The sequence below is a fragment of the Camelus ferus genome, chromosome 33 (genome assembly GCF_009834535.1).
Source record: "Camelus ferus isolate YT-003-E chromosome 33, BCGSAC_Cfer_1.0, whole genome shotgun sequence".
NCBI classification, from domain to species: domain Eukaryota; kingdom Metazoa; phylum Chordata; class Mammalia; order Artiodactyla; family Camelidae; genus Camelus; species Camelus ferus.
Genome location: NC_045728.1, coordinates 11,666,320 through 11,688,239, shown reverse-complemented (window position 1 = coordinate 11,688,239; position 21,920 = coordinate 11,666,320). Strand labels below are relative to the sequence as shown.

Genomic DNA, 21,920 nt, shown 5'->3' with positions numbered 1-21,920 from the left:
CCCATAGAACTGAGTTTTTTCAAAAGAGTGGTCTGTACTCACTTCCATTTTTGTCATTTTGTAATCACACTTCGACCCATTGACTTTGGCTCTTCTTACCTCTAACACTGCCTTGAAATTGGGCTCGGTAAAGTCATAGGTGACTTCCCAGTTTTGGTTTTTTTTTGGGGGGGGGGGTGTTTGTTTTTAAGGGGAGTGGTAATTAGGTTTTTTTTGATGGAGGTACTGGGGATTGAACCCAGGACCTTGTGCATGCTAAGCACATGCTGTGCCACTGAGCTATACCCTTCCCCCGCCCAACCTCCTAGTTCTGATATTCCCTGTACAAGCTTCAGTCCTTACCCAGCTTGACCATCCCTTGATATATATTCTTCCCTTGAGTGTTTTGTACTTGCATGCATGATCTTTCTCCTTGGCCATTCCATCTCTGTCTCCTTCCTTAGCGTCCCTTTCCCGTGTACATTAAGTGTAGGTGTTGCTCAGGGATCTGCCATGGACCCTCCTTTTCTCAGCATTCTCTCCCAGGAGGACTGCATTTATGCATACAGTTTCAGCATGCATGTATTCATTGAATCAGATGCATTTTCTCAGATCATTGTATCTTACAACTTGGATAGGCATTTCAAATTCAAATGTCTAAAGTTATTTCCCTTCCCACTCCTGGAAACTGCTCTTTCTTTATTTGCAGTCTTATAAATATCACCATAGATCTGATCAGCCTAAGCCCAATACCTGCAAGTCTTTACTGATTCTTTCCATCCCCTTAACCCTTTATATTAAAACCTTGTCCTTTTTGCCTTCTCTCTATGGAATCTGTCCTCCTCAATCCCCAGTACTACTGCCGTATTTTATAACTGTTCTTCCTGCCTCTGGTTTTGAAGGTAGTCTCTACTTGCCCACTGCTGTCCTAGAGATCTCGTGAAAATATAAATCTAACCATGCTTCTCTCCTGCCTGAAAGCATTGCTAATGAGCTGTAGCCTTCAAGATGAGGCCCACGTTTCCTTGAAGATAAACTTCAGACTCATGCAGGCATTTAAGACCATTCATGATCTGCCTCTGCTTTTCCCCCCACCCTCAATATCTTATGCCCCTTTCCCACATCAGCTAGGGCCTCAGCCACACTGAACTGTTTGTAACTTTGCTCCATGCCATGCTCTTTTGTACCTATGTGCCTTTATGTGTGTTATTATCTCTGCCTGCAGTGTCTCCCCTCAACCCCAATTTATCCTTAAAAAGTTAGAGTAAGTTTTCATCCATTCTGGAGTGGCTTTCCTGACCCTTTCTCCTTGACCAAATTAGTCAACTTTCTGCTGTGCTTCCGTATTCATTCCTCTGGCATGTATTTCTCTAGCAAAGCAGGAGACACACTGTATTCCATTAATTGAATGACCTGTTCTTGACAGACTAGCAGGTCCTTAAAGGCAGAAGCTGTCTTTTATCTCTGTATTCATCCCTTAACCCAGAAATGGGCTCACATACATTTGAATGAATGATCTCCCTGCGCATTCTTAAAAGTAAAGATCGTATTGTCTGATTCTTTGGAGTCCACCAGTATTTTCTCCTACAATGCTATTACCACTTAATGTTTTTTAAACAGTGTAATGCATTTCCTTTATTTTTCTTACAAACATTTATTGAGTGCCAAATATGTGTCAGATACTAGGAATACAACAATGAATAAGTAAACTCTCCCTGTCCTCAAAGAGTGAACACTCTAGAGCAGAAGACAGACATGTAAACACATTTTTTATCCCTTATGCTAATTCAGTACTGGTGATTATGTGTGCATGTCTTTAAAATGCGACACTAAGACCTTGGTATTTTAGAGCGTGTAGCGGCAGACACATACATAGGGAAGTGTGCTGGCAGAAGCGACAGCTAACTGGAATAGATTCCCAAAGGAGAAGTGTTACTCTTCTTTAACTAGAGCTGCTGAAATGCACAATATGCCTCCTTGATGTTTCTTCATCTTCTTTGGTTGTTCTTAGTAATTTTCTTAGTCCTGTGGCCTCCTCAAGATGGAGCCATATATAATGATAACCAACAATGATTAACCTTCAAAACAAAGAATTTCTAACAATTCGAGTATCGGGGTGCTTTTGATACTGTCTATGGGTATTGGTGTTATTTTTAGTTGATTCATCGGTAAACCTTTATAGTTGAAGGAAATTGTTTTTTTTTAACTTTTAAGACAAACATTTTGGAGGGCGGAAGAATGCTTAGATACCTACCACTTAATTCAGTGCTCTGAAGTTCTGCGGAGTCTTGCGAGGGAAAAAAAAGGGTATAAGAAGTCATCCTAGGCTCTACTCGTCAAAGGCCAGATGTGGTGGAGCTTGTTTAATAGAAGAGTTTTCAAAGTAGCTTTGGAACCTCCATGTTATATTGGGAGGCGAAAAACTCCAGGTGAGTGATTTTTGCTTTGACTATTGGGAGAAATTGGGAGGAATTTAGGGAGGAGCTGAAATCTAAATCTGTGTATTTTAGTTGAGGGTAGGGAGGAAAAGGCATTGAGGTCTAGCAGTTTCAAAATCACTGGTATTACTAGGAGCTGTGTGTCTCATCTCATCACTGCAGATGATTTAGGTCTTGACTACTTAAACTCTGATTTCTAATGCTGGAGTGGTGCCTACTTATAATACTGGGGGATAGAGATAGTGCAATTCTTGGGAAGAATTTTGAAATTTGTTGAATATTTCTTCACAAACCTCATACTAATATAATAGGAAGAATGAACTATCCTAAGATTTAAACAAAATTTTTATTCCAGAATATGAGTTACATAGTATTTTATCCTTTACCAGCATTTTAGTGGATTTTGGCTTTTGAAATGAAGGCTAAAATTGTACACCTGCCTGTCTGCCTTAGATACTTCTTGGGAGCAGGATCATGTCTTACTCATCTTTCCATTAGGAATAGATAGCATATAAATGGTTTTTGAATGAATGAAAGTAAAAGAAATACTACTTTGCTTGAAAAGTTGTCCAAATAGTACATAATTCCTCGAAGCAGAATTTTATGTATTTTTCTAAAATGACTTCATCATATTTTATATGTTAACATTATTGTCTGTAATAATTATTTTGGGTTCACTTAGGTTCTCTTGTGGAAAAAAATATTCCTATTGTTTCATCACTTACAAATAGCCACTAAAGGATGAAAAGTCTGCCATTAGAATAAAAATCCTCAAATGTTAAGATATTTTATGAGTAAAATAGAATTTGCTAGTAAAGGTATGTTTGGAAGTTCTCAAATAACTGGTTACCCTAGAGTTAGGGATGGGGGTAATAAAGAAATTCTACACATTTATTATTTTAGAATTAGATTTCGCTTAGGAAATTATATTAGATAGCTTCATTGCATTCCTAACCACTGGAAGCTAAATATAATTTAACAGTATTTTACAGTGCTCAACTTGGCAAGGATACTTTTCTATCTTTGGAGGTAAGAAAGGGCTAAAATCTTGGTGATCTAGTCTCCAAAGTCATCATTATCCAGAAGGAATAGGTTTGGTGCCTCTTGCCTGTATTCTGTCTTGGAATGCTGTGCTCATCTGGAGAAAGCCGGTGTGAAAGGAAAAGTGTGAATGGCTGTCTGGGCCCAGTTTCCAGGAATACTTGGTCACATGCAGCGTGGTGTCTCCTGTACTCTCTCTCTTCAGGCTTGTAATGCCACAGTGCCAAACATGGGTTTAACTGCAGCTCCTTTTGTTGTTTTTTGTAGACATTTTGCCTTAGTCTTGATTTCTAGGCAAGTCTAAATCCTTGGGAAGGCAGCACTGTTACCTTGTTTCCTTCTAGGAACATCTTCCGTGAACCCCACGTGTTTAAAGGAGGTAATGGGAGTGAGATGAGAGGCAAGGAAGGATTTCATTTGTAGCACCTCTTGCAGCAATTTTTTTTCCAGTGCTTTCTCAACTTGGCTTTCCTCAGATTTTTTTGAGAGGTGGGGCTCTTACACGGAATTGGAGGTTCAGAGTTAGCCAACTAGAGCTCCTTAGCATAACAATGGTGGCTTTTGCTTTTGGCTAAACTGTCTGGGTTATTTAAACAATGGGTGCTTATTTTTTTTTAAGCATGCTTCAAGAAGTCAATCTATATTTCAAGTGAAGAGAAAGTTCTTGGGTGGAAGTAAAGTCATTCTTTTCTTATTCCAACTACAAGGCCACAAGAAAAGAGAGTTAATGCTTTCTGTCATTTTGGAAAATACTTGGAAACTTTAAACATTGGCAGAGTTAGTTAAACTACTGCTTGACAGCTCAGTAGTACTGTTTTGGAGCACACTGAATTTGGGTTGTATAGTTACATATTGTGAACATTTCAAATATAGAAAAGTGACTCACTAAGGTTACTGATAATGAACATAGCAATGTGGATCTCTTAGTTTCTTTTAAAGATTAATCATCTTGCATTGCTTCTGCTGTTAGTTACTTTACCTGTTGGTTATAGTACGTATCGTTGCTAGAACTCTCTCTCACTGCAGCACTTGGAGCATAAAATTCATGCATTTAGCAATGCAGTCCCCTGGTAAGTGTTAGGAAATCCCCAGGTGTCTGTGAAATGCCAAGAGTAGCTGGTTGTTCCATGAGAATAATCTAGGAAAAGAAAAACTAAATCAGAAAGTTAAAGGATTTGAATATGGGTATCATGTTACTTTAGTAGTAGCCAAAAGAAGAGCATGTTTTGTACTGTAGATGATTTATTTGATTCCTTTAAATACTTATTTATAGTTTTGGATTGTAACTATCAGTGGTAGGAAGTTCTTTGTAACTGTGATCTTGGGTGAGTCATTTGGCCCTTAAGAGCTTCAGTTTCTAAAATCACATCAATAGTGAGTACTCCAGTATGGATGCTGCCTTATAGTTTCCTGAGTAATCTGTATATAAATTACATGATTTACACAAATTATTTCATTTATTCCTTACAACACTCCAATAAATAAAGAGATTGAGATATAAAAATAGTGACTTGAATATCACACAGCCGGCAAGTGCTACAACTGAGACCTCAGTTCAGACTAGTCCTTCCCCCTCCTCGGTGGTGTCACATGCTGACAGATGCGAGGATCGACTGGCCCCCTCTAAAGTTGGGGGCCTTTAATTGGAATTTGGTTTGGGGATTATCAGTATAAATTGGAAGTGCAAGAAAATCTGTCTTTCATTTCTTATTTTGTTGTTTTATGTGGATTTTTTTCTGGCATCTGAAACTCATCTCTCTGAAAAGAACTCTGTCTCTGAATCAGTGAACTTCTATTAATCAGGTTGTTTAAATAGACCATCTTTCTTGAGAACTTGTTCACAATTGGTTAACTCCTTGATATTTATTTTAAAGGGCAGATTGAAAGTTAAGAGGTAAGAAGTTTTTTGCCTTTTGCCTTTTCCAGCTATGACTGAAAATAAGACGCTTCCTTCAGTTACTTTTGGATGCATTTCACCCTCTATGTGGTCAATTCATCATCCCTTTCACAAATGCTGCTGCCCACCATTAAGTCTCTTATCACAGGGCATTTTAAAATGATGCCATAAAATGCATGTTGAGAATCTTTGGATCTCAAATGTACGGAAATCACATCGAAATGTCACTTCCTGAGTTAAGGAACTGACAATTGTGGCAATTTCAGTCTCTATTAACATTCAGTAGACAAGAGATTATGATACTGTTTATGTTATTCCTTATTGGTCTGTAGACTTAACTACTTGTTGAAAAGATTTATTTGTTTTATTGGGGCTGTGTATTTCTGCCATTGTACTGATTTGCTTACTTGAATTAAAGTCACTCTTTAATTTTGGGCTGTATCTGTACTTTGAAATTTAGGACTATCCCCTGTGTACTGTGCACCATAGATGACATTTCAATGCATTATTCAGTTACTACACAGCTCCTATTGTCTGTTGTGAAGCTGTATGGCTGGGTCCATTTATTTCAACTTTAAGTTATTTTATATCCATATGAATGATAATGATTAATATATAGAAACTAAGTTTTCCAAATTCATTTGTATCTCCTCGGGGCATTTCTTTGGGATATGTTCACATTCGTGTTTCTTTTCCCTGATTTTAAAATAATTTTCCTTTGTTGTAGGATGAGCAGTTCTTAGGTTTTGGCTCAGATGAAGAAGTCAGAGTACGAAGTCCCACAAGGTCTCCTTCAGGTATGGCCAGTTAAATGCATGGTGCCTTCACATTTTGTTTGTTAAGAAACTGTGGCTTCCCCTTGCCTTTTCTACATGTAAAGGGTGGTCGTAAATACCAGCAACTTTTGGGTGCATCCTTCCCTTTTGCTCACACTAAGTGGAAAATGGCTTATGAACCAGACCTCTTTATGGCAGTCCTCTCTGTCAAGGCCACTTTTGGTTTATTCCTGATTATGCTTCTCTCTGGGAACCACTTGAGGCATGGGGACTAGATTTCTGTGGAATGATTGGAAAACCTGGTAGGCAAATTGAGGTAGCCTACTAAGAGCATCCTCCGATTAATGCATTTTGAATTATATGGTAGTATACGTGATTTTGGGAGTAACTTGGCCATTGTTTTTCACAGAGGAAATTTAATCTATTGTCAAAGAACTAAAAACAAAATATCGGCGCTGTATGAAACTCTTTTACCCGATCCTTGAAAAACTGTTTACTTTAATAAATAAAGAAAATAAAAACGACATGGGGTATTTCCATTTATTAGCAATATTTGTCATTTTTCTCATCAAGAAAATATCTAGAATGTCTTGAAATTCTAGACTTACAGTAGCTTCCTGAGAGATGATCTTCAGTGGAAATAACATTTAATGGCTTGCAGAAATCTATATAGGAGAGGGTTGTAGATCTTTTGATGAAAAAAACATTCCCCATCTGTGCTGCCATTCTGACTTGTATGGTTTTCTTGATTTTATGTGGATAGACAATCTAGTTAGATATGATGTTGTTAGCTATGTTTTTGCTGTTTGACATTGACTTAGTTTGTGATAGTTTGTTAGCATTTGGGTTCCATTTAAGAATCATCATATGTATATGGTAATCTAATTCAAACACATACGTTGACCATTTTTCCTTTCCCAAGTGGTAGTGGTATCGCCAATCTAGTTGGGAGCGCTTAGCCGGTGGTATACCAGCATCTGCCATTTAGACAGTAGCAGTGTTCTCTTTAAGATGTGATGAAATCTTAAAATTTCATAACAGAAGGTGATTTTAGAAGTCATCTGGTCTAACCCTTTATTTATAGATGACAAAATGAGGCATGATGAGGAGTTACTTCTAACTGGTTTGTGAGTTTTTTTAATGTGTTGTGGATTATAGAAGTTAGCTGCAGAGCTGGATTCTTCTCTTTTCTCCTTTTTCTGCTTGTCCAGCAAAAGTTTCTTTTAAAAGTTGAATAGAAGAGGTTTTCAGAATTAATAAAGGCCTGTGAGTGGCCAGGTTCAAGTCTACCATGATGATTAGGAATCTTGTGATGTACTGCTGGGTAGGAGTTTATTTTGTTAATTCACAACCCTTTCTTGATGGTTTCCTCTTAAGTTTTTTTCTTAGCTGTCAATCTACCTTGAATATTGTCTTTTTTTTTAACCATTTGTATATACTTTTATTATTTAAGAAATGAAACATAGTTTCTCTGCTGTCTCCTAGTCCATTACTTTTGTTGTAACTAGTATATGTGGAGAACCGATTTGTGAATCCTTAATCTATTGAGAGAAGTCTCAAGTTAATTGGTGAGGAAAGCATTTATATTTAGAAAGCTCAACAATAAGACCTTTGATTTCTGTTCTGTTAGAAGGTTGGTTCCAAAGTCTAAAATGTTCATCACAATGGCATAAATCTCTTCTGGTGCCTATTAGGGGAGGTTATAATCTCAGAAGAATGTTGAGTCATATAAAACATTGAAAAGTCATGAGAGAAGAGAAGATGTGACCGACTAGGTAACTCTTAATACATTTGAAAAGTAGAGACCATACAAAGAATTTTAGGAAACTGGTTTCCTTAAGTTTCTTGATATGTAGCAAATTGAGCTGATTTATAAATTGGCAAATTCCTTTTATTTAGAATACAAGAAATTTGATTTAACTTGTCAGTTTGTTCTTGACGTCAGTTATGGTTAAATCTGTTTTGTAACTTGAGACTTAACTAGTTCAAGAACCTGTAGATAGGGGAACAGACTAATGTCATGTCATTTCACTGACTAGTTCACATACCACTGAGTTCAGTGATCTTATTCTGATCTCATTCTGATCTGATCTCATGAATGAATATTGTCTTTTCAATGAAACTGTCTTAACTTGTTTTGACAGAGCAAATCGAAAATATAGGAAGCTGAGCTGCCCATAGAAGTCGGTATATTGTTGTATCCTAGAGAAGTTGGTATGTTACTGATTGAAGAGACCTTGTTCAAATTTGTTAAAGCCCAAATTCTGAACTGAAAAGATGAAATGACTTACTATAAATGTGTTCTCAAGTGTTACTTTTGGTGGCTCTGATACAGAAAAGGTCGTACAGATTTTTTTTTAACGTATTTTTTTGAATTCAGAAAAAAGTTTCACCTAAAGTTTAGTTTTTCTATCAAAAAAGTCAAGTGTTCTTTTAGGTAGAATATTATTTCCTTGATTTCTTTAAGGCAGGTTTTTGGTGGAAAGAAACTAAGCACAATTAAGATGCTTTATTGATTCATTTGACCCAAGTAGAGTTCAGTACAAAATGGCTTGTGCTAAATTATATTCAGCTTAGTTAAGACCTAAACTACAAAGCTAAATATATGCTCTTCATTGTTTAATTTCTATACACAGTTAAAACTAGTCCTCGAAAACCTCGCGGGAGACCTAGAAGTGGCTCTGACCGAAATTCAGCTATCCTCTCAGATCCATCTGTGTTTTCCCCTCTAAATAAATCAGAGACCAAATCTGGAGATAAGATCAAGAAGAAAGATTCTAAAAGTATAGAAAAGAAGAGAGGAAGACCTCCCACCTTCCCTGGAGTAAAACTCAAAATAACACATGGAAAGGACATTTCAGAGTTACCAAAGGGAAACAAAGAAGACAGCCTGAAGAAAATGAAACGGACCCCTTCTGCTACATTTCAGCAAGCCACAAAAATTAAAAAATTAAGAGCAGGTAAACTCTCTCCTCTCAAGTCAAAGTTTAAGGCAGGGAAGCTTCAAATAGGAAGGAAGGGGGTACAGATTGTACGCCGACGAGGAAGGCCTCCATCCACAGAAAGGATAAAGACCCCGTCAGGTCTCCTCATTAACTCTGAACTGGAAAAGCCCCAGAAGGTCCGGAAAGACAAGGAAGGAACACCTCCACTCACAAAAGAAGATAAGACAGTAGTCAGACAAAGCCCTCGAAGGATTAAGCCAGTCAGGATTATTCCTTCTTCTAAAAGGACAGATGCAACAATTGCTAAGCAGCTCTTGCAGAGGGCGAAAAAGGGGGCTCAAAAGAAAATCGAGAAAGAAGCGGCTCAGCTGCAAGGAAGGAAGGTGAAGACACAGGTCAAAAATATCCGACAGTTCATCATGCCTGTTGTCAGTGCCATCTCCTCCCGCATCATCAAAACCCCCCGGCGGTTTATAGAGGATGAGGATTATGACCCTCCGATTAAAATTGCCCGACTAGAGTCTACGCCGAATAGTAGATTCAGTGCCACATCCTGTGGATCTTCTGAAAAATCAAGTGCGGCGTCTCAGCACTCCTCTCAGATGTCTTCAGACTCCTCCCGATCTAGTAGCCCCAGTGTTGATACCTCCACAGATTCTCAGGCCTCGGAGGAGATTCAGGTACTTCCTGAAGAGCGAAGCGATACCCCTGAAGTTCATACTCCACTGCCGATTTCCCAGTCCCCAGAAAACGACAGTAATGACAGGAGAAGCAGAAGGTATTCCGTGTCAGAGAGAAGTTTTGGATCTAGAACGACAAAAAAATTATCCACTCTACAAAGTGCCCCCCAGCAGCAGACCTCTTCCTCTCCACCTCCACCCCTGCTTACTCCACCCCCGCCACTGCAGCCAGCCTCCAGCATCTCTGACCATACACCTTGGCTCATGCCTCCAACCATCCCTTTAGCATCACCATTTTTGCCTACTTCTGCCGCTCCCATGCAAGGGAAGCGAAAATCTATTTTGCGAGAACCAACATTTAGGTGGACTTCTTTAAAGCATTCTAGGTCAGAGCCACAATACTTTTCCTCAGCAAAGTATGCCAAAGAAGGTCTTATTCGCAAACCGATATTTGATAATTTCCGCCCCCCTCCACTGACCCCTGAGGATGTCGGCTTCGCGTCTGGGTTTTCTGCATCTGGTACTGCTGCTTCAGCCCGACTGTTTTCGCCACTCCATTCTGGAACAAGGTTTGATATGCACAAAAGGAGCCCTCTTCTGAGAGCTCCAAGATTTACTCCAAGCGAGGCTCACTCTAGAATATTTGAGTCTGTAACCTTGCCTGGTAATCGAACTTCTGCTGGAACATCTTCTTCAGGAGTCTCTAACAGGAAAAGGAAAAGGAAAGTGTTTAGCCCTATTCGATCTGAACCAAGATCTCCTTCTCACTCCATGAGGACAAGAAGTGGAAGGCTTAGTACTTCTGAGCTGTCACCTCTCACCCCACCGTCTTCTGTCTCTTCCTCGTTAAGCATTTCTGTTAGTCCTCTTGCCACTAGTGCCTTAAACCCAACTTTTACTTTTCCTTCTCATTCCCTGACTCAGTCTGGGGAATCTGCAGAGAAAAACCAGAGACCAAGGAAGCAGACTAGTGCTCCGGCAGAGCCATTTTCGTCCAGTAGTCCCACTCCTCTCTTCCCTTGGTTTACCCCAGGCTCTCAGACTGAAAGAGGGAGAAATAAAGACAAGGCCCCTGAGGAGCTGTCCAAAGAGCGAGAGGCTGACAAGAGCGCGGAGAAGGACAAGAGCAGAGAGAGAGACCGGGAGAGAGAGAAAGAGAATAAGCGGGAGTCAAGGAAAGAGAAAAGGAAAAAGGGATCAGAAATTCAGAGTAGCTCTGCTTTGTATCCTGTGGGTAGGGTTTCCAAAGAGAAGGTTGTTGGTGAAGATGTGGCCACTTCATCTTCTGCCAAAAAAGCAACCGGGCGGAAGAAGTCTTCATCACTTGATTCTGGGACTGATATTGCGTCTGTGACTCTTGGGGATACAGCAGCTGTCAAAACCAAAATACTTATAAAGAAAGGGAGAGGAAATCTGGAAAAAAACAACTTGGACCTCGGCCCAACTGCCCCATCCCTGGAGAAGGAGAAAACCCTCTGCCTTTCCACTCCTTCATCTAGCACTGTTAAACATTCCACTTCCTCCATAGGCTCCATGTTGGCTCAGGCAGACAAGCTTCCAATGACTGACAAGAGGGTTGCCAGCCTCCTAAAAAAGGCCAAAGCCCAGCTCTGCAAGATCGAGAAGAGTAAAAGTCTTAAACAAACTGACCAGCCCAAAGCACAGGTACTCTTTTCCCCCTTGCCTGTTAAAGTCAAGTTTCTCGAGCCCCTTCTGTGAGCCAGTTTCAGGCTGAGTGTTCCAGTTACATCCAATTCTGGGAATCAGGAAAAGATGGTAGCGTTGGCAGTGGTCCCTTAAGGACTGGTAGGATTTTGATAGGTAGAGAATGATAGGGGAGAATATTTTAAGGAGAAAGAACAGTGTAGGTAGAGATAGAAGAGTGTAAGACATACTTGAGGAACAGTGCATGGCTGGACTGGTGCCTGTAGGAAGGTGGTGAACTCAGACTGAAAGGCAGGTGGGGCCACAGCACACAGAATGCTGAGCTGTTTGTGCTTAATGGGTTTGGTGTGATGGAATCTGTGATTTAATTTTGAAGGTGCACTTTTGCAGTCAGATTGTTTTACTGTTGTTTACTATAGAAAATGGGGAGAGGGGATTCTCAACCTGAGTAGTGAGTGATTAGACCAATAGCTAACAGGTAGTTGCAGAATGCATATGAGAAGCACTTAGCCTTAAGTTGCGGTATAGGAAAGCTGCACAATTCACTTAGTTAAGATGATGACGAACAGATTTTTGTAAAGAACAGCATTTTTTTTACAAACTGAGCTAGGCACTGGCCTTTTCTGAGAAAGCCTGCTGATCATTCGATTGGTTTTAAAAATTGTCATGTAATGGATTCATGTTTATACCAACATATCAAGTGAGGTTAAGATGACCACAAACTTAGGTTTTAATATTACTTAACATAAGCAACATTTACACTTAGTAGTTCTGCCAGTTGAGAGTTCCAGCAGGAATATGATGAGACTTGCCTCCGACAGCATTTCGGATGTTTTTAGTTAGCCTTCTAGTGATAGGTTCCATGGCTTTTTCAAATGCCAGACATTTCTGTTTGGAGCCATGGCCTTTTATACTTCCATTCACAAGTTATTTCTCCCTACTTCTCTGTTGATCAAGGAAATATAAGAAATAGTCTCTGGTTAGATAAGCCTTATTTTACACCAGACTGAACTTTTTGAGGCTGGCAGCTTGATTTTTTGAGGGGAACTTTAGAGAAGTACTATAACTAGAAATAGAAGCTTAGTTCATTTTTGGTTTTTGATTAGAGGCCTTTTTTTTCCTCCCTGCCAATTTTAGGGTACAGAAGTAGTTGATTCCTGTATATCGATAGGCAAATCATCTGGGAATAACTGTATGTGCTGATTGTAGATTATAATAAGTTAATCAACTGTACCTTGGCTTCATTCAATTACATTTTCAACATTGTTTGTTTTGGGCTTGCCTCCTGTTCAGGGTCAAGAAAGTGACTCATCGGAGACCTCTGTGCGAGGGCCGCGGATTAAACACGTCTGCAGGAGAGCTGCTGTTGCCCTTGGCCGAAAACGAGCTGTGTTTCCTGATGACATGCCCACCCTGAGTGCCTTACCGTGGGAAGAACGAGAAAAGATTCTGTCTTCCATGGGGAATGATGGTAGGTTGGGCATGTCGACCATGAGGTCTGAGCAGACATTGGGTTTGCTTGCTGATCATGCTGGAGGTGCCTGGTAGGCTCTTCATGGCATTATATGTTAGGCTGTGTTCTCCATGAAACAGATGGCAAGGGGCGGGTGAAATGTGCAAGGATTTTATTAGAGGAAATGCCTGAGAGAGAAAATGGGTGGGAGTCAGGAAAGGCTGGGAGAGCTGTTAAGACTGCCTTGCAAGTCTGACCCTAGTGAAAGAGAGAGGGATGGAAGGTGGGGTTAGAATCTTCCTAGACTGCCTGCCATGCAGTGTAAGAAAGTTTGGCAAGGCTGTTGGGGAGCCCTTGAGCAGAGTCGACTATCAGAGGAGTCTCCCAGGAACAGGCCTACCTCAGTATCCTTGCCGTGCTCATCACTCTGGGAGGATCCGCCTTGGTAAGTGTGGCCTTGTGGCCTCTACACTGGATTTTAGAGCGCAGCAGCTGGGGCCTGTGGTCAGTTTATGCTCCCTATGGTTGGATGGATGTCTGTGAGGCGCGTTCTCATGCTTGCCATAGTGTCGTTAAATCCTGGGTGACTGCTCAGCTGAAATTTAGAAGTTTAGAAAATCTTCAGAAGTGTTCAGTTCTATTCTTGACTTTAGGTAACATTGTGTTTTGTTAGTGTTTGGATTTCTGCTTTTGACAAGCTGCAAGTTATAGGCATTTTTAAACATTTAAGTAACTATTTACAGTGGACTCTGAGTTTTGCATATGAATTTTTTTATAATGAATTTCATTTTTGGAGTCCTAATTAAAGCAAGGATTGAATGTATATAATAACTTAAATAACTGAAGCACTACGCTGTACACCAGAAATTAACACAACATTATAAATCGACTGTACTTCCAAGTTAAAAAAAAAAAACCATAAATAGATTTTGAGAATCTCCCCTCTACTCCCAAGAAGGAATTGGATACTGGATACTCCCTCAGAGCTAATGCCGTGTCCCTTTAACAGACAAGTCATCGATTGCTGGCTCAGAAGATGCTGAACCTCTTGCTCCACCCATCAAACCAATTAAACCCGTCACCAGAAACAAGGCACCGCAGGAACCTCCAGTTAAGAAAGGCCGGCGATCGAGGCGATGTGGGCAGTGTCCTGGCTGCCAGGTGCCTGAGGACTGTGGCGTTTGCACTAATTGCTTGGACAAGCCCAAGTTCGGTGGCCGCAACATAAAGAAGCAATGCTGCAAGTGAGTGCACGTCTTCCTCTGAGGGGCTGGCCTCCCAGCCGTGAAGGCCGCTGGTCTGACCTCGGTTTGTCACAGAGATGTGTCGGAACGCTGAATGTGCTTATGCTGAGTCCCCTTGAGTTGCAAGATGAGCTGCACAGTTGGATTTTGTGATGTACTAGGTTTGGGCTGCACTTAAATCAGAAATACTTGCAGGCAGTGCTGTCTAAGAGAACATTCTGCAGAGGTGGGCATGTTCTATATCTGCTCAGCTCAGTGTGGTAGGTTAGCCAAGTGCATACTTAGCACCTGGAATGTGCTAAGTGCTAAGTGTGACTGAGAAACTACATTTTAAAATTTTATTTAATTTTAAATTTAAATAACCACATGTGCCAAGGCTACCATATACCAGCTCTGGAGGGTTTCTAAGTAAAAACTGACAAATTTAGGCATAGTATTAATTAGGTCAACTGAAATTACCTTTATCTTTATGATATTCAGGAAGTATCAGTGATATCTTGTATAAATTTATTTCTTCTCTAACTCTCAGCATATTTTTATTCCTGTGGAAGTTTTGATCCCCTTTTTTCCCTTTTTTTTAGTCAGTTTGTGGATGTACTTTCTACTCTCTGGGATAATTTGTTTAAATTGGGTCAGGAGAATTGCATTACAGAAATTTTGGTGATTGAATATCTCAAGTGCCTGGCACCGGGAATAGAGATTATCAATAGATATTTGCTGAGTGAATGAATGAATAACATGCAAGTGATTTATATAAAACATAATTGGGAGAAATGCTGCATTATTTACTTAAGGGAAGACAGTTTCTAGGAGACAGTAAGTAGTTCTGTGCCTTGGTTTAGTCTGGCCTTAAGGAAGAATCTTAATCTCAGTCCTATTTGTGAAAAGAAGTAAGATAATTCATAGGCACATGATAGCAAGATAAAACTGCACTAAACTTAGGCATTGAAGTAGATTCAGTTCAATTTTAGACTTCAAATTAAGTTTGAGTTTCATTAAATTGAGGACTGAAATATATATCAAAGCCTTGAGATAGACCTGTAGCATTATAGTGGCAGACAGTGGACTCATTGGGTAATTTTAGTCCATTCTGTATTCAGATTACTTTATGAATATTAATCTCATAAGGGAGCAAAACTGGTCTGATTGCAAGAAATAATGACCCATCATTTTGTATGGTGGTAGTCAGTACTGGGTTGTAAGACATTTGAGTCCCATTCTGAAAATAATTTGGAATTTGCTTCTTTTAGATCCTCAAGTTAGGTAAAATTGCTGATCCAAGAATTCAAAGGCTTGGATTTAATCTAAATAATGAGGAGTTCTTTTTTTCAACTCTCAAAATGAACCTGAATAAAGGTTCGCCAATTCTTGCAGACAAATGAACACTTGTTTCAGTTGCCTCTCTTCTAAATGTAGTTTACTTTGTGGTATTCCTTGGTATTCCAGGATGAGAAAATGTCAGAATCTACAATGGATGCCTTCCAAAGCCTACCTTCAGAAGCAAGCAAAAGGTAGTGTTGTAAAAAGATCTTCCCCCAAATGTGTCCTACTTTAATGTCGTATAGCTGTGCGCACCTAGTGGAAGGAGAATACTGGCTTTTTTCAGAGTACTGCTCTTTCCTGGGGAGCTGATGGTTGTTGAAGCTGGGTGATAGGTACATGAGCGTTCATTTTTCCCTTTTCTTTGGCGTATGTTTGAAATTTCCCATAATAAAAAATTTTTAATTCATATGAAAGTTATATTGTTAAGTTTCCTAAAGCAATAAAAGTATACCTCCTTCACCTGACCAACTTGGCATGAACTTTCTCGAGCCTTTCAGCGTCATCTTTAGCTGTAGGAAACTGAGAATAAAATTGTTACATTCGTCTACTCATATTTTAAATAAAAATCTCCTCACTTATAGAAAAACAATCTTTCTTTTTTTTTTTCCCCTCCCAGCTGTGAAAAAGAAAGAGAAAAAGTCTAAGACCAGTGAAAAGAAAGAAAGCAAAGAGAGCAGCGCTGTGAAGAACTCGGTGGACTCCGGTCAGAAATCCACCGCATCGGCCAGAGAGGATCCCGCCCCCAAGAAAAGCAGCAGCGAACCTCCTCCACGCAAGGCCTCAGAGGACAAGGGCGAGGAAGGCCACGCCTCCGCCCCAGGACCTGAGGCCAAGCAAGTGACCATCCCCGCTTCCAGGAAGTCCAGCAAGCAGGTCTCCCAGCCGGCACCAGCCATCCCCGCACAGCCTCCTAGCACAGCACCACCGAGGAAAGAAGTTCCCAAGACCACGCCCAGCGAGCCCAAGAAAAAGCAGCCTCCCCCCCCAGAGGCAGGTGAGTGAGACGGCAGGAGCACGCACAGCAGAGAGCACTGGCGTCTTCAACAGCCCTTGGAAACCTGAAATCTCTGTGTTTAAGTCTCTGATACAAGGAAATGAGCTCTCTTTTAACCATTATGTCGAAATAAATAGAAGAAAAAACCAGTTAAGCTGGAGATATTGTCTTAATTTCCTTTTTAAAGCCTAGAGTTTGAATAGCTTTCTGTTTTTTCTAATGCCCCTTTCTTTGCAGGCAGTCAGTCCTAGAATCATCATTGCTATTAACATTAACTGTCAGTTCAGTGGCATCTGACTGCAATTTATTTTGAATTCTTCAGGTCCAGAGCAAAGCAAGCAGAAAAAAGTGGCTCCTCGCCCCAGTATTCCTGTAAAACAAAAACCAAAAGAAAAGGTGAGGAGAGATTTGTTTCTCTGCCGTTTCTCAAGGATGTGTTCTATTCTGTAGGGAAACAGCCTTATCCTTGACATTTACATGACTGAGTGAAATTGCATTTCTGCTTCTATGTAGATGGCAGTGGAATGTCTTTTTTTTTTTTTTTTTTTTTTTTTGATGGGAGGAGGTAATCAGGTTTATTTATTTTCAGAGGAGGTACTGGGGATTGAACCCAGGACCTTGTGCGTGCTGAGCATGTGCTCTACTGCTTGAGCTATACCCTCCCCCCAGTGGTATTTCTTAAAATTAGTAAACTTCAGGTTTAGGTTTTAGCTCTTTTTTTTTTTTTCTGTCTTTCCCCCCTTGTTGCTTTTCCCTTCTTTGTGACCCTACATGCTAATGTTGTGGGCCACTTAGCATAACTGTCTTTGCCCTCAACATCCTTTAGAAGTATTTGTCTGTAAGTCACCGTTCCTTATGTCCACTACTTTTATTATGCAGAGAGAGGTCTTTAAGAATTTTCCAGCCCTTTCTGTGCCACCACAATGTGCACAGGAAGGTCCTGGCTGATGCTGTTATGAGCATCAACAATGCTGGGAAAAGAGGTAAATGCCAGGTTTTTATTTAGTTGTGCTCCAAAGTCATTGTCCAATTTCTAACTGTGGTGACATTGGGATTACATTGGCGAATTTGAAATCGATCACAGAGCTGGGAAAGTTGTGAATCTCACAGGCAGGAGTGACTAGCCCCAGAAATGATGTGTGCCACTCCAAGTTCTAGAACAATGGCAGGATAACCTGCTTCCATTCCATCAGCATGGTTTCATTGTACTCCCAACCTCAGCCGGCATCGTGGGCCATGAAGAAGCAAGACGAAGATGCACAGGAGGGAAAATCCTGGGGATGCTTTTTCTGGGGATATAATACACACATGCCAATAAAATGCCTCAATGGAGAAAAAATCTGAAGATTACTTCTCTGTTTCTATAGGATACTTAGGTTGGAAACATGTTTTCCAGATCTACTATTAGATTTGTCATTTGCATTGTTATCTGTTGCAAAAGTGAAGGCAAGCAGGGTGTGGGTTTGTTGTTTATCCATCTTCTGTCTCTGTAGGAAAAACCACCTCCAGTCAACAAGCAGGAGAACGCAGGCACTTTGAACATCCTCAGCACTCTCTCCAATGGCAATAGTTCCAAGCAAAAAGTCCCAGCCGATGGAGTTCACAGGATCAGAGTGGACTTTAAGGTAAAAGTGTTCAGTGACCACGTACTATATTGAGTGTTGTGGACTTTAAATCAAGAAAATGATGTTACCAAAGGTGTTGAAAGAGAGGAAACTCACGCCAAGTGGAGGAATGAATAACTGCCCTCAATACATGGGTTCAGGTGTGTGAGAACTCTGGTCAGCACTGCCAGGTCAGTCTGTGAGCAGACTGAAGGGCGGAAGCACTGAGGCAGCCTGCCTGTCAGGAGCAGTAAAGTGCATTTAGGTGAGAACAGTGTCTAAGGAAGTAATTCTTTCACATAGGAATTATCAAACCGTGATGATTGCTTGAATCAGCAAGACTCTTAAGGGAAATTCAGGCCCAATAGATCTTTGCATTATAGTGAACAGGTGAGCCTTTTAACACTTGTGTCTGAGGTTAAAAGTTTTCAAAGCAGCAGTTATTTTGAACTCATCGAAATGAAATATGCCTGACATTCTGGTGTTACTCTCATTTTATGCTTTTCAGCCTTACTTTCAGTGCAGTGTTGTGTCATTGTAAAACTCTCATAAATGATTTTCCCCTCTCTCTGTCTCTCTCTCTCTCTCTCTCCCTCTCCACAGGAGGATTGTGAAGTGGAAAATGTGTGGGAGATGGGAGGCTTAGGAATCTTGACCTCTGTTCCTATAACACCCAGGGTGGTTTGCTTTCTCTGTGCCAGCAGTGGGCACGTAGAGGTAAGACACCTTGCTTCTTGGTACCCCGGAAAGTATAATGATAGACTGTTTTGCTGTGATGAAAGAAATCAGTATATTCCATGTTGCTGATATGTAGCACATGCTATACCCTATTCACAGCAGCAAATGAAAAGCTTTTGAAGTTTTTTAGAAATTTCAAGGAGCGTGCTTTTTATTAGAGTAGCAGTTATTAAGTGTAAAAGGTTTAATAGTTTCATCTCTTAAATTCACTGTTTATTAGAATTCTGGTTTTTCTGCTAGACATCCAAACATGGCTGAGATGATAAATGTTTTTCTAGAAAAAGCGATGCTGTTGACAGTTGTTTTGTGGTGGATACCAAAACCTTTTTGTCTATAAAGAGCTCTTAGCAATTAATAAGAAAAAGGAATAACACCCCATAAAAAAATAATCCAGTTTAAAATCTAATAAACAAAATATGATAGAGGATAAAAAAATCCAAGGACAGGAATATAAAATTCACAAAATGAGAAAGAAAAACAGGGTTGAAGCAGGACGTTAAGCCTTCTGATGACCAAACACTGTGTATTAAAGCATGATAAAAAGGATCAAGTGGAAGTGGAGATTTTCTGTTGCTGGAAATCTAAATTAGTTACAATCTTTTAAGGAGATTATTTGGCAATAGATATTTATCTTTAAAATGGGTATATCCTCTAACCCAGCAATTGCATTCCAGGCATTTATTTTAAGGATATAGTTAGATAAATTGGCAAATATATATATGTGTGTGTGTATAATACATATATAATATACTCTTCTTTCTCGATGTATGTGTATCTATAATAAATAGAAGGATTCATTTCAGTATTTATGATAATAAAAATTGGAGACGACTCAAAAAGTCATCAATAAGGGTCTGGTGCCTTGGTTAAAATAATTATAAGACTTGCATATAATGGCAAATACAAAGTCCTAAAATGATAATGTGGATTGATATTGATGTGGAAAGATGTCCATGACATGTAACTGGTTTAAAAGAGCAGATTACAGAATAGTATGTAAAGCATGACCCCATTTTGGTTTGCAAAAATGTTTTTAGAATATATATGTAGAAAGAATTCTGAAGGATTTACACCAAAATTTTGAGTGTGGTTGGATTATGGGTGACTCTTGTTTTTTCTTTATCTTTTTGAGTTTTTGCAGTGAATATGTGCCCCCTTACAGTCAGAAAGAAAAAAAGGGAGCACAATTTTTAATAGGAACCAGTAATTTGTCATTCATACAATTCTCAATTCCTGAATACCTCTTTAGCTTCTTATTTATCATGTATATATCCTAAGGTCATAAAGAAAGCCCCAAGCCAGGTTGTAATCCAGATGTTGAGCAGTCAGTGAGAATCACTCACTAGCTAAGAGATTCAGTCCTGCCTACTTGGCTATTCTAAATTATGCATTAGCAAAATGACAAATTATTGCCTAGTATTCATTTATTAGGAAGTGTTTTCTTAGTGCTAATTACGGACAATGTATTAGCATTCTAAGTGCTGGCGTTGCTTTAAGTAGCATTGAAACTAAGTCTGTAAGTGCAGGGTCTACTGTATCTCTTCCTACATGAGCCATCACTTTACATCCACACACATGCCACCCACAGGAATAACTTATTTTTGTAATGCCAGTGCTTCAACTTCTGTGTTAAAACAGGTTTTTTTTTTCAGAGTATAATTGCTCTTATTTAAATTGTGTAGTTGTGCATAGCAGTCCCAGAGGACTCCTAAAAACGGACTTAGAGAATGAATAGCCCACTGCCTGCGTTGCACTCCTAAAGCATAACTAGTGCTTGATGAATCCTTCTTCATTCAAATTGTTTAAAACTTTTTATGTTGAGATGATTTCAGATTTACAGGAAAGTTATGAGTAGTGCAAAGAATTTCCATATACCCTATACCCAGATTCCCCAAACAGTAATATTGTTCATTTGCTTTATCCTTTTCTCTTTGTGTATGTATTTTACAAAGTAAGAAATAAAATATATACACACTTTATATGGAAACATATTTTTTCTTAAAATTTGAGATGAAGTTCCAGGCATATATGCCTTTTTACTGCTAAGTATTATACAGCATATTTCCTAAAACCAAGAGTATTCTCTAATATAACCACAATATAATTATCAAAGTCAGAAAATTAACATTGGCATATACAATTATCTAAGTAGATTTTATTTAGGTTTGACCAGTTGTCCCAGTAATACTTTTATGGCAAATGAAAATTCTGAGTCACCCTCATTTGAATTTTTGAAAATCCCTGTATCAATATGAAAATAACTTATTTCTAAAATTAGAAGTGGGAAGGACAAACCAAAGCTTACAGTTGTTTAGTATATTATAGGAAACCTTTAAAACTCTCCTATTTCCCCTTTCCCACACTCTTTTACATTCCTGTAACTCCTTATTTGTACCTCTCTTATGGCACTTACCACACTCTGTTAAATCAGATTATATTTATTTAGTTACTTTATAATTCTACTATTGTTACACCTTCAGTCCTGCAGTACCCAATATTCTGCTTTTTTTACATAGTCATTGCTTGGTGTGTATATATATTGAGTAATATATATGTATACCACTGGACTCCTAAAGCCCGAAGTATGTAAGTAGGACTTGGTTAATATTTCTGCATGTTATTTGACAACTTCTGTGTTCCTGTCTCCCCCTAGTTTGTGTATTGCCAAGTCTGCTGTGAGCCCTTCCACAAGTTTTGTTTAGAGGAGAACGAGCGCCCTCTGGAGGACCAGCTGGAGAATTGGTGTTGCCGTCGCTGCAAGTTCTGTCATGTGTGTGGAAGGCAGCATCAGGCTACAAAGGTACAAAACTGAGTAATGGAGCCACGTAGAGTATTACTCTCTGTCTCCATTTCTGCCTTTTAATTTAGGATGTTGTATCTGTTTTTTCTCTTGGCTTAGTCTGTTTTGACTATTTAAGTGGGTATAATCAGTTGCCTATTTTTGTGTTGTAATTTTGGGACTATAGCAGAAGACATGGCATTGGATAAAATCCCCTAAATAAATCAAATCTACCTTATCAGAATGTTCATCACTGATGCCTTTGGTGGGAAATAAATCCCTATACTTTGAGAATAAATAATTTATGAGGAAAGTTACACTATTATGATGATGTGCTATACTTAACTTTGAAGATAAATATGAA

The 21,920-nt window shown here is 39.4% G+C and overlaps 1 protein-coding gene and 1 pseudogene across 1 annotated transcript in view; both read left to right on the top strand.

The window, feature by feature from the left end:
• Window positions 1-21,920, top strand: part of KMT2A (lysine methyltransferase 2A) — a 71,895-nt gene that overhangs the window by 16,969 nt on the left and 33,006 nt on the right. Inside the window, 10 exon segments of the mRNA XM_032472489.1 lie at window positions 6,083-6,152; window positions 8,768-11,421; window positions 12,715-12,892; window positions 13,884-14,118; window positions 15,565-15,629; window positions 16,058-16,435; window positions 16,758-16,831; window positions 17,929-18,060; window positions 18,643-18,756; window positions 21,431-21,577. Of these exon segments, the coding sequence (XP_032328380.1) occupies window positions 6,083-6,152; window positions 8,768-11,421; window positions 12,715-12,892; window positions 13,884-14,118; window positions 15,565-15,629; window positions 16,058-16,435; window positions 16,758-16,831; window positions 17,929-18,060; window positions 18,643-18,756; window positions 21,431-21,577 (4,047 nt within the window).
• On the top strand, window positions 16,949-17,736 carry LOC116661090 (annotated as a pseudogene).